At 45.6% G+C, this 12,532-nt stretch overlaps 1 protein-coding gene across 9 annotated transcripts in view; it reads right to left on the bottom strand.

The window, feature by feature from the left end:
- The window catches only part of KDM6A (lysine demethylase 6A), a 144,450-nt gene extending 138,922 nt beyond the window's left edge, over positions 1-5,528 (bottom strand). For all 9 annotated transcript variants that reach the window (XM_004587864.4, XM_004587863.4, XM_058658608.1 and 6 more), the window contains exons 1-2: positions 4,968-5,528; positions 4,671-4,734 (exon numbers count right to left, since the gene is read on the bottom strand). In XM_004587864.4, coding sequence (XP_004587921.1) covers positions 4,671-4,734; positions 4,968-5,125 — 222 coding nt within the window. In that variant the 5' untranslated portion in view covers positions 5,126-5,528. The remainder of the gene's footprint in view (positions 1-4,670; positions 4,735-4,967) is intronic.
- Positions 5,529-12,532: the final 7,004 nt, after the last annotated feature.

Consider the following 12,532-nt stretch of genomic DNA (forward strand, 5'->3'; position numbering starts at 1 on the left):
AACCACTCCATCTCAGCTCCCCTGCTATCTGGGAGTGCAGGGACCCAATCCACAGAAGTCTTCAGAAGGCATTTCTTCCTGGTCAAACATGCCCTCAGCTGTTTCACACCAATATGTTCTCAGACCCCCTTCCCCAAGCAATCTGCAGCCCCGCCCCCAACCTATGGGCAAGGGCAGCATGACACACCCAGAGCTCCCTGCCTCCCAAACTAATATTTAAAAAAGGAAAATGAAAAACAAACAAAAGCAACTATGCTGGCATACTGGTATAGTGAACACAAATTTGGCATTAACCAGAGTTAGAAATGCTTGTCAGCTACCCGCTATTTTCTCCCAGGTACAAGGCAGCCTAGGCAGTTGCCTACAGCTGGGGCCAAAAAATTTTACATGTCCACTATTTGAATACTAGTAATTCCCAGGGGGAAAAAAACACAGAAATGTTTAAATACTAAACAACCCATATCTTCTATACATTAATAGAATTACTAAGGAGGGCCTGGCGCAATAGCCTAGCAGCTAAAGTCCTTGCCTCTCACGTACTGGGATCCCATATGATCACCGGTTCTAATCTTAGTGGCCCCGCTTCCCATTCAGCTCCCTGCTTGTGGCCTGGGAAAGCAGCCAAGGATGGCCCGAGGCCTTGGGACCCTGCATCCATGTAGGAGACCTGGAAGAACCTCCGGGTTCCTGGCTTCAGATTGACTCAGCTCCGGCCACTGCAGCCACTTGGTGAGTGAATCAGCGGACGGGGGATCTTTGTCTGTCTCTCCTCCTCTCTGTATTGACATTCCAATAAAAAATAGATGAATCTTTAAAAAAAATTACCAAGGAAACTTCCAATAAGTTAAACTATTTTAAAGAAACTTAAAAATAAAGTCCGTCACTGTGGCATAACAAAGTCACCACCATATGGTCAGAGTCCCCACTGCACTACTTCCAAGTCAGCTCTCTGCTAATGTGCCTGGGAGAGCAATGGAAGATGGCCCAATTCCTTGGGCCCTTGCAACCATGTGGGAAATGCAGAAGCAGCTCTTGGCTCCTGGCTTCGAGTTGGCCTAGCTTCAGTTGCAGCAGCCATTTGGGGACTGAGACAGCAAATGGAAGAACTCTGTTCTCCCCCCACCCATCCCTCTCACCAATCCCCGTAACTCTGCCTGTCAGATAAAGCCTTTACAAAAATCAGTTCAAAATAAAACTGTTCAAAATAAGCAACTACTAATTTCAGCAACAATTCAAATATAAACATGACATCCTATTAGCCTGACATAGATAATACCTTCCCTAGTTTAATTTAATGATACTCTGTAGTACTCCTAATACATTTATGTTATGTTATACACTGTAACTCAACTCCTTACTAAAATAAAATTAAGCAAAAAGGTTCTTAAGTCACTGCAGTTAATTTCTAGTAAAATGTTTCACTTAATTACTTTCCAGTAACTACACTGCAATTTTAAAAAAATTCCGAATTTTATCAGAAGACTAAACTTTACAGAAAGTAAATTGTTCAAGATCATGTTATATCACAAAAACTGATTAATCAATGTCTAGCTGGTTACAACATTAGCTTAGAAATATTACTACAAAAGCAATATTTTAAATTACTACTTTGTAACCCAAAGCATGGTATATTAAATGGCAATGATAAACAAAAATCCTTTCAATAACTAGTGAAACTGAATCTGATAAAAGTATTCAAGCCAAGAGAAATCTGTGGCTTTGGTAGCGTTCTAGGGCCAAGTAATGGACATTCAAATGTTTTTAACTTTCTAAAGCTTTTAAGTCAAAACTTTGTATTTTTTTTAATTTAGAAATATAAATTTAAAACCTTAATGATGATCCTATAATTTATAGGAATAAAACATTTTGAAAACAAAGAACAGTTAAATTTCCGTCAGAAAGAAACATACAGACTTTACATGCTTTTGAGAGAGGAGGAGGAGGAAGCACAAAAAAAAACAGCTAAAATGGAACTCCGCCCTCAGGTAAGCAGCCTGACTATCCCAGAAGACAAAAGCCATGTCTTGTTTTTAAGACTTCCAAAGAATAAGAATTCTGAAACCAAAGCAAATCAATGATTAGAAAGGAAAGGAGAAAAAAAGAGAGAAAAAAAAAAACAAAGGAAAAGAAGAGAAGAGAGAGAGAAAAAAAAACAAGAATAGGAAGGAAGGAAAGGAAAGGAAAAAGAGAAACCCGGAGCTGTTCAAGAAGAGCACTGAAACCGAATCATTCAATCCTCCTTGCAGCAGGGCACCAGGCCATGCACTCTATTCAGAACCCAGTCCAAGCAGAGTGTGCGCGGTTATATAATGCGAAGCTTTACATTACACGTTGCACTGGTAATATCCAGGCTCACAAAGGCACAACTAGGAACCACATGAGGTTGCAAGCACACACAGAGAATGGTCGTATTTTAATGCTAAGGCTAGTAAACCTTGACCTAAGCAGGTAGGACCTCAGAAGCCAGTTTAAAGCCAGGCAATTACCTTCCTTCAGCTCAAAAACCAACTTTGCAGTTTATCAAATTACCCAAGATTTTATGAAAACATACTGAAGCTTTGTCAGTTTCTAATTTATATGGTTGTAGTCAAAAAATAATGCAAAACTTCACACACACAAAAAAAAACGTGAACACTGTTTCCAAATTAAAGTTCACTAAGGCACAGCTGCAGAGTTCAGTATTGCAACACTGAAAGTCAATGTGAGGCCCCATCAACTGTGAATTTAACTGAATACGAGCATTCTAAGACATGAAATCAACTGATTTTTTACACACTATCCACATAAACATCAGATCCAATTTATCTCATCGTCATAACCAAAAGCAATAGACTTGGTCAAACTTCTCCAAATAAATGGCAAACAAACTTACTAATCCCACGTTAGACCGGCGATAATCACTCGAAAACAAAATGCTGCTTTAACTTTAAATCATTCGTTTAATCTTCTGGAACGACAACTTTCATCACAGTCAAGTATTTCTGAATAAAATATCTAAGTATTCAAGCTGCAAAAAGAAAAACTTCAAGGCAGGAGAGCAACTATCACCGATTTCAGGGCGAGTAACTGATGGCCTTTCCAGCGAGGATGTCAATGAAGCCGATTAATACTCTCACAAAAGTTCAATTCAAGTTTCCATACCGGTCGAAGGGACTTTTGGAAAGGATTATTTCCGGTCAGCCTTCTGATCATTACTTGCCATGGAAATGCCTTATATTTAGCTACTTCTAAATAAAACAAGCATAATTGCAGATAAAAAGGGATTAAGGACTGGCAAACCAAACCACAGACAAAAACAAAGAACACCTAAACCAAAAACACCAACTGAAGAATAAAATGCTCAGCTTTAGACATCTCAAACTTCCTTTTCCACGGCAACAATGAAGCTGGTGTCAAATGCAAATTACCAATTTCGGCTAGAAAAGAAAGACGTCCAGGGCCCCAGCACCTCTCACGCACAAGCACTCCGAAGTTTCAGGGTCCCAATTAAGAAAACATGCTAAGACCATTTCTAGCAGATTCTGACCAGCAGCCATCTACTGATGGAGACAGAGGGAGACTTCAGCCTTTGTTCAACAGCTCACGGATGGGCAACTAAATGTGCTACAGGTTGACCGGCATTTCCCAGGCTCGGGCACCCTGCTTCGGGGAGTGAGAAGGGCACAAGAAAGAATTCCGTGTGCAAATGCTCTTGGATAATTTTTACAAAGCACCACCAAGTGACACACTCCCAAGCAGAGGCCTATTCATCACTAGTGTTTATTTCCATGTTTACCTCGCCTCCCTCCCCGCGAAGCCCCCCCTTCACTTTCTCCTCCCACCCTGTCCCGCCATCTTGGGCCGATAGGAGCAGCCATTACTTAACTAAATGACAGTGCCAACAACTTTCCACACAAATAAACACAGACTACACCCCGAATCCTGTCGGGCCTCCGCAGGCGGACACGCAGAAAAAAGGGGTGCCAGGAAGAAAACACATTCACAAATACCTGCGCTCATCTCTAGGACAGAAAAGACCCCCCCAAAACAGTAAACAAGTCACCTAACTCAGGTAAAACACCTACCAATTGAGCTACATGTCAACAGAGCAATGGCAACTCTTCATGGACCTAAAATTGCGTGCCAACTTCCCCGTTCTGAAAACAAGCACCCAAGAAAACCCAAGACGTTGGACTGACCAACAGTGGACATCACGGACAGCCCACCTGGAGGAAAACAATAATAATAATAATAACAACAATAATAAAATAAACACACACACTCACACACACACAGGGGAGGCCACTAAGTGGGAAACCCGAGGGTGGTGGCACACTCCAAGGACCCCTAGCTCCTACGTGCAGCTGGCAGCTCACCGGCCTACCCTCTTGCCCCATCCCACCCCCTCCCTCTCCCCCCCCCAAAAAAGCTGTAAAACCCGCAAGCACTTTTGCCTCCCCAGTCGAGCAGGACCCCAGGCGCTGGCCGTCTCTGTTCCCCCCCACCCCCGGCCCCGAGAGGAGCGGGCCATTTCGCAAGGGAGCAAGCGAGAGGGCCGGCGGGTGCGGGGCAGGGCGCGGGCAGGCAAAGAGTTTTCCGGAAACCCCTGGACCATCGTTCGCGGCCACAATGAGCGCCCGCCGAGGCGGCTGGGGAAACCGAGTCCACGCTCCGGCCCGCGGCTGCCTTACCTTAAGCAGGAGGGCCTTCGTCCTGGCGCCATCTTCATGAAACCTCACGAACCCGAAGAGGCGGCTGTGGCAAGAGACACAGGGGCGGCTTTCGTTAACGCTCTAGGAACCTCACAGCCCCGTCCCTGCCCGAGCCCGAGGCCCCGGCGGCGGCGGCGGCGGCACCACTGCCCGCCCGAGAGCGCCCAGCCGAGGTGCCCGCCCCACCGGCGCCAGAGGCGAGCCGCGCTCGGGCCTCCCCGCCAAAGCGCCGCTCGCCCCTCCGGAGCCGACCCGGCGAGGGACGGCGACCGCTACCTGTCCAGTCCTCCGAGCGCCTCCCTCTCCTCGGCTGTCAGGCTGGGGGACGCCTCCTCGCTCTCGCCGCTCGCTTTTCCCGCCGCCATTTTCTTTTCCTCATCACCGAAAGCGGCGGCGGCGGCGGCGGTAGCGAGCGACACTCCGCAGGATTTCATGGAAACGCAGCGAATTCACAACTCCTCCAACGCCGACACCCCCCCTCCCGGGCCGGGGCACGCAACGACTCCCCCAGTCTCCGCGCGGGACCGGCACACCAACTTTATAGCCGCCTCGTCCTCCTCCTCCTCCTCCTCCTCCTCCTCCGCCACAGGCGGCGGCGAAGAAAAATCCCAACGCGGTAGCGGCGGTAGCGGCGGCGGCGGCGGCGGTGGCAGGGGCTGCGGAGCCCCCCGGGTAGGCAGCGGCGGTGGTTCGGCTGTACGTTCACATTGCGGGGGACGGGCGGGGCGCAGCCACGGGCAGGGACGGCGGGAAGAGCCGGAGCGCGCGGGGCTGGGGAGCACGGGGGCAATTCGATGGAGACACAAACTTCCCCGGTACCAGCACAAAGTTGTTGTAATTGTGTCACACAGCGAACCCCACGCCGCCGCCGTGACCCCCCCTCTTCGCCCGGCGGGCGCAGCCAATCGGCGCGGCCCGCACGCCTCACGTGACCTTTGTTGACTCACGTCAGCCGTGGCTCCACTCAACTTGCTAGCTACTAAAGCCCCGCCCACCGAGGCCGCCACCGACCGGGAAGCGGGACAAACGCCAGTTAGGGCCGGTGGTTGGCTGCTGGGCGCGTCTGTCCGAGGGAAAGGGTGGTCACCCAGAGAGAACGGGCGGTTAGGTTGTGCTGCTTAAATACACTGTGCTAGAGAATGGAGGGTCTGGGCCGTGTCAGCTGGGGAGCTGCAGCGGGCTCCCGAGGGGGGGCTGTGGGGGAGGGCGGGAGCAGCGGTAGGGAAGGGCGAGGTCCGGCACCGCCCGCGGCGGGCGCCGAGCGACACACTGGGGCGCCATGGACGCCCTTTGGCAGCGAGCTCGAGGGTGGGCCCAGAGCGCAGCTTCGGCCGTCCTGCACCCGCGCTGCGGAACCCCGCAGGATTCTAGTGCGGGTCGCGTTCTCGAGAAGCGGCGAGCAGCCCCGAACCTTGCAAGCCTCCGAAAAAGGCGCACACTTAAATAAAAGTCTCCTCGAGGAGTGTGCCCCGGGAGCGGCTGCCAGGCTCTTGCCCCGCGGCCTGGGCGCCGCCCTAGGCCTGGCCCGCTCTCGGTCCCACCCCCCCCCCCCGAAGTGAAAGGGAAAAGGCCCCCTGATGCCAGGCCGGAGGGAATGAAGAGACTGCCTGCCAAGTCTGGCTCGCTGACGCTGGCTGCCACCGCCGAAGGTCTGTTGGCGGCACTTCGGAGCCAAGTTTTCTTGCTACCTGCGTTTACCCTGGGTCTTAACCATAGTTGTTACGATTATTCTGAGCATAGGCAATGAAACATTGTGAGGTAGGGTTCTGCGGAATATTGGGATTTACTGCTTGTAATTTCAGTGGGCGCCTTCCTCCAAGGATCGGGACTGCTGGGACTGTGGGCAGGCTTGGGAAAAGAAACATTCAGATCCTCATCATAGGTTGCTGTTCTGTTAAAACACACACACATACACAAAACTCTTTTCTACCCCTATGACACGCGGGAACCTTTAGACAATAATTTTCTTGTTCTGTCTCTCAAGCACAAATAAAGTCAAGACTCTGTGGCTTACTATACGTGTAAGATAAAGAAACCAGCATCTTGTATCAACTAAGTCCTTTCAAAAGATGGAGTTAATAAGATATGTATGGCTCATGTGACAGGCCTGCTAGCAGGGTATACCTCCAGGCTCCCAGGGCTACGGGTAAAACAACAAATGGACGATGAAGACAAGACTCCCTTATATATATTTTATGTATATGTGTATATTTTCATTAACAAGTTTCCATCTGTACCCAATAGATAAGATGTTAGGGGAAAACCTCCAAAAAGTTTGTGGAAAATGGAATTGAAACATGAGTATGTTTTGGTGCCGAAAAATGTGGAATCCGTACATAAGGGTTTTTTTGTTTGTTTTTTTTTTTTTTTTTCACAAAATGCGTTTCCCATGAACCTTTTCAAGGCTTCTCATATTTAAACCTGCATTTTAAAATAACACGGTGATGATTTGGTGCTGCAGAGTGCATCAATCCTGGCAGTGTTCACTAGGATGCCATGGCAGTCCCAGCTGATTTTGCTCACACTTTTAGATTATTCCCCCGGGAAAAGACACTAGACGAACAAACTGTACTTTTATATAGATTATATTTCATGTGTAATAACTTCTCCTGAAGCATCGATTCTGGGTTTTTTGGTTTTTGGTTTTTGGTTTTTTTTTGTTTTTTTTTTTTTTTTTGGTGTTCTGTCTTCCTTGAGTAATTGAGTACAGAAGACTGGATATTTTCTACAGCTAAATTAACAAATGCATTATTAAATTTGCCAAAAGTGGTGACTTTGAAGACTTCGGAGGTTTTGAGCCCTTTGTATGTCTCCATCACATAGGCACACAACACTTATCTCACACATGCTCAGACTTGAACAGAGCTGCAAATTCTCTTTGTGTTTCACCGTGTTCCTGAAATTAGCTGTTCCTGAGGCCTTCCCTTTACCCATTCCCAGTACTTGAACACGTTGCTTCCCACTGGTGATGGGTGATAGCTACAGAATTGCCTCCAGCAGATGCCCCGTGTAAGAGTTGGAGTCAGACAATACTGAGTTGGAATCCTTGGCTCTGCACAGGCTGGGTGGCCTTGGGAAAGTTACTTATCCTCGAAGCCAGCACCCTGGGTCACTTTCAACTGTTAGCATCTATCCTCCATCTTTAAGTGTGAGACAGTTTCCATGCAATAGCATAAGCCCTTACATCACTGTAATTTTTTGGATCCTGCCTAGTTTATTGTCTAATATGTATAAAATGGATGTGAAGCATCCAAGGGCTCCATCTTTCACTAGAGACGAAAATGATGACATGAACTAAGTCATTTTATAATTATTTCTGTGAAAAGTGAATCTGAAAACCTATGTGGCTGAGTGGTAGAGCATGAACTCTGAAATCATGTACATCTAGGTTGAAATTCCAACTTTATCACCTGATAGCTGAGAAGCCTCAACAAGTTACTATAAGCTGAGCTTCAGTTTTCCTACTGTGTCACTTTACAACATTAAAGATTATATAGTGGGCCCGGCACAGCAGCCTAGTGACTAAAGTCCTCGCCCTGCACACACTGGGATCCCATATGGGTGCTGATTTGAGTCCCAAAGGCCCCACTTTCCATCCAGCTTCCTGTTTGTGGCCTGGAAAAGCAGTCGAGGATGGCCCAAAGCCTTGGGATCCTGCTCCCGCATGGGAGACCTGGAAGAGGCTCCTGGCTCCTGGCTTTGGATCAGCGAGCGCGGGCTGTTGCCTTAACATGGGGAGTGAATCATGGGACGGACGATCTTCCTCTCTCTCCTCCTGTCTGTATATCTGACTTTGCAATAAAAATAAATAAATCTTAAAAAAATAAAAGTCAGCAATTACAAACTCCATTAAAACAAATGAACAGCTAAGGAGTTTCAGCAGACAAAAAGGAAGATTCAGTAAATACAAGATACAAATAATGCTTGTCAAGTCTGTGGTATCTATTGTTGTTGGGAGTAGAAGTCCAGACGCTTCTGCCCAGTGTATCTTAGTATCAGAGTCTCCAAGAACACGACACACAGTCAAGCCCTGGAAGGAGCAGTGCTTCACCCACACAGAGAAGACATGGACCAAAATTGGCTCAGTCGGTGGCCATGACCTGTGCACTGTCACTGGGTCCTCTGGCAGACAATACACTCCTGTGGTGTTACAGCAGAAGGAACCTGTCTCCCTCCCTGCAAAGGACAGATAGTAGGATGGTCAGGCTGCCATGTAACACACGTTTAAGCAGAACAAAGAAGCACACACTGAATGTGAAACAAAAAAGATAAGCCCACATGAGATGATGACTCTATCACAGGCTATAAGGACCCTTTATCTCAATAGTAAAGAGTCTCTCATAGCTGGGAAGGAATCCGGAAGATTGCATTCATGCCATAAAACTTCAGAACTGGAAAATACGATAATAATTTTGAACTCCACTATGTGAGTCCAATGACAGAATTGAGAGTGTAGAGGAAATAATTACTCAGCTTCAAGACAGAACAATAGAAAATAGCCTATCTAAACAACAAAGACAGTAAAATAGACTGGAAAATTAAGTAGAGCTCCAGAGATCTGTGGGACTGTAACAAAAGACACAGTATGTTCATGAAGAAATAATTTATTGAAACACAGTCCTACTCATTTTTTCCATATTGTCTATAGCTATTTTCACACAACAACACAAAGCCGAGTAGTTGCAACAGAGAACGTATATGCAGTGCCCTCAACACGTCATAATTCTACTCAGTGCCCTACAAAGCACAGTGCATAACTTGGTATCATTGTGAGTAACGCATACATATCACTAGAAACATTATTTTTAAATATTTATTCATTTATTTTTATTGCAAAGTCAGATATACCGAGAGGAGGAGAGACAGAGAGGAAGATCTTCCTTCTAATGATTCACTCCCCAAGTTAAGGCAACAGCCAGAGCTGAGCCAATCCAAAGCCAGGAGCTTCTTCTGGGTCTTCCAGCAGGTGCAGGGTCCCAAGGCTTTGGGCTGTCCACCACTGCTTTCCCAGGCCACAAGCAGGGAACTGAATAGGAACCAGGGCCACCAGAATTAGAACTGGCGCCCATATGGGAACCCCGTGCATAGAAGGAGAGGACTTTAGCCACTAGGCTACTGTGCTGGGCCCACTAGAAACATTGTAAGATTATCAGTGCATACCTATCACATCAAAACAAGGGGAAAAAAAGAACTGGACTTTAAATGTTACACTTTTAAGGCACAATGGAGAGTAGACTACCAAATTTAATGACAAATCATTTATTATACAATAACACTATCGTTTTCATAGAGGAATACAATAAATGTCAACATTTTCATATTAAGCATTCCACAAAATACTCTGAACTGACAAAAAAACAACAGTGAGAGCAGTTAGATGACTCAAAACAGTATTTCATCACAGGAGAATTCTTTACAAAAGTGTAAAATGTAAATGCAAGCTACAACCCGAGTAATTTTCTGATTGGCTCATTTTTTAAACTAAACTGGGTAAACTGTTCAAGTAAATTGTGTTTGACTGCAATAGACAAATGTGTCTAGAAAACTTAAGACTATTAGCCATTTGAATAAAACACTTACTTGAAAAGTTCAAACTAGGCCCCGGCAGCATGGCCTAGCGGCTAAAGTCCTCGCCTTGAAAGTCCCAGGATCCCATATGGACACCGGCTCTAATCCCGGCAGCTCCACTTCCCATCCAGCTCCCTGCTTGTGGCCTGGGAAAGCAGTCGAGGACGGCCCAAAGCCTTGGGACCCTGCACCCGCGTGGGAGACCCGGAAGAGGTTCCTGGTTCCCAGCTTTGGATCGGCGCGCACCGGCCCGTTGCGGTCACTTGGGGAGTGAATCATTGGACGGAAGATCTTCCTCTCTGTCTCTCCTCCTCTCTGTATATCTGGCTGTAATAAAATGAATAAATCTTAAAAAAAAAAAAAAGTTCAGACTAGTGGGGCAACATTAATAGTTAAAAGATAAAGAGAGAAAAAACAAGACAGTTAACTTTTAGTGCCTCATGAGCTAAACAGATATTACTGATACTATTCAGTTGCTATTTATTTTAAGAATAAGTGACAGTTTTGAAGTGACAGAAATTAACCTCTCTGAACACTCTTCGTGGAACAATTACAGGAGAAAATATTTTCAAAGACGCTAAAAAGCACTAATTCATCCCAACATGAAGTGGAATCTTCTACAATGTGCTGCAACTGATGATAGCAGCTATCTGTAGAGCAAAAAAGTGCGTAGTTGAACAAATTTACAAAGCTTATGAGACTATAAGGTGTTAATTCTATTCATAGTGTTTTTTCTGTTAATACAAAGAAAAAATTCATATAGTTCATACATATAATTCTAATAACATAATAATGTTCCTCCCTCACTCCCCCACATAGTTCTATTCCTAAACATTTACTTGGCAGTAATATTTAAAGCTACCATATCTTTTTTTTTTTTAAAGATTTATTTTATTTTTATTACAAAGTCAGATATACTGAGAGGAGGAGAGATAGAGAGGAAGTGGAGCTGCCGGGATTAGAACCAGCGGCCACATGGGATCAAGGCGAGGACCTTAGCCACGCTTAGGCCACGCTGCCGAGCCCCATAAAGCTACCATATCTAAGTTGAACCAGTAGTGTCAGTAGTAATGTCATTCACTCTCATGGATTTAATCACTAACAGCTCAGTGATTTTTTTTCTTTTTTTGTCACAAGTAGAAATTTAATATCCTGGCTTACCCTACCCTACAGAAGTTCAGTGTCTTAGCAGTGGTGAGTTTTCTTGTGAGTCCTTTGAGCATAAGATCAAAATATATTAAAAAAAAAAAAAAAAACTTAGGATGGTAAGTGTCCTCAAATCATTGTTATCAAACAATTAACAGTTTTGGAAAAAAGTTTTTGCTACAGACTTTAAGTCATAATGAATTTTACCATTATAGCTTTTACAGATCCTTGCTTTTGCCAGCCTGGAAGACCTGAAATATGTTATCAGGCCCTATAAAGAAAAAGTTTGCCAACCTTGCCCTAACAAATTGGTTCCCTGCAGGCTTCCAGTTCAAAATGATACACTGCATCCTGCCCTCGCCTCTCCCAAACTCCCTCAAATACAAAGATTTCACGGCAGCAAAAGCTAAAACTGAGAGGTCACTTGAGAGGAGGATCTGGATGAAATCAGTATTAATTATGAGAAAGATGACTGGATTGAGAAAATTCCAGTCATGCTTTCCTTTGGTTTCATTTCCTCAAACAGACTGAAAAAGGTGAGGAAGTCAGTTATTTCAGGCCCGTCAACCCCATCCTTTGATAGCTTCCTGGCCGTCTCCCAACTGAAAGACTCAAATGTATAAACCTGTAACAGTTGTCAGTCCCTCTATTCTTAAAAGATGCTCACCAGACTACTGATCGCTGCCCCTGCCTCTGCCCAACGTACCTATACCTCTCTTTTCACTGCTGTTTAAGCAGATAGATAAAACTAAGGGCAGGAAAAAAAGGAGAGACACAGGGGAGAAAAAAGAGGAAGCTCATACTACAGAGCTCCAGTATCTGTACCCACAGCAGGCTTCATGAGCACGCAACCTATGGAGTTGCACATGCTATGATGGAAAGAAAGAATACCCCAGTTTGGCTTAACATTCTGCTGTCAATTTCTTGAAATTCTTCATCTTCGTTTAAGGAGTCCAGCTTTTTCATGTTACATGAAATTTTCGTGCAAATCTTTGGCAGCAAATATCTGGGTGAATGGAAACTCAAATGTCGACTGTGTTAGCTAATGGACTTTGGAAGGGTTTCCTCATCCATGGATCAGCGAGATCGACAGCATTTCAGAACTATCACAACCACCTGGGCAGAAC

Source organism: Ochotona princeps, chromosome X, assembly GCF_030435755.1.
Source record: "Ochotona princeps isolate mOchPri1 chromosome X, mOchPri1.hap1, whole genome shotgun sequence".
In the NCBI taxonomy this organism is placed as follows: domain Eukaryota; kingdom Metazoa; phylum Chordata; class Mammalia; order Lagomorpha; family Ochotonidae; genus Ochotona; species Ochotona princeps.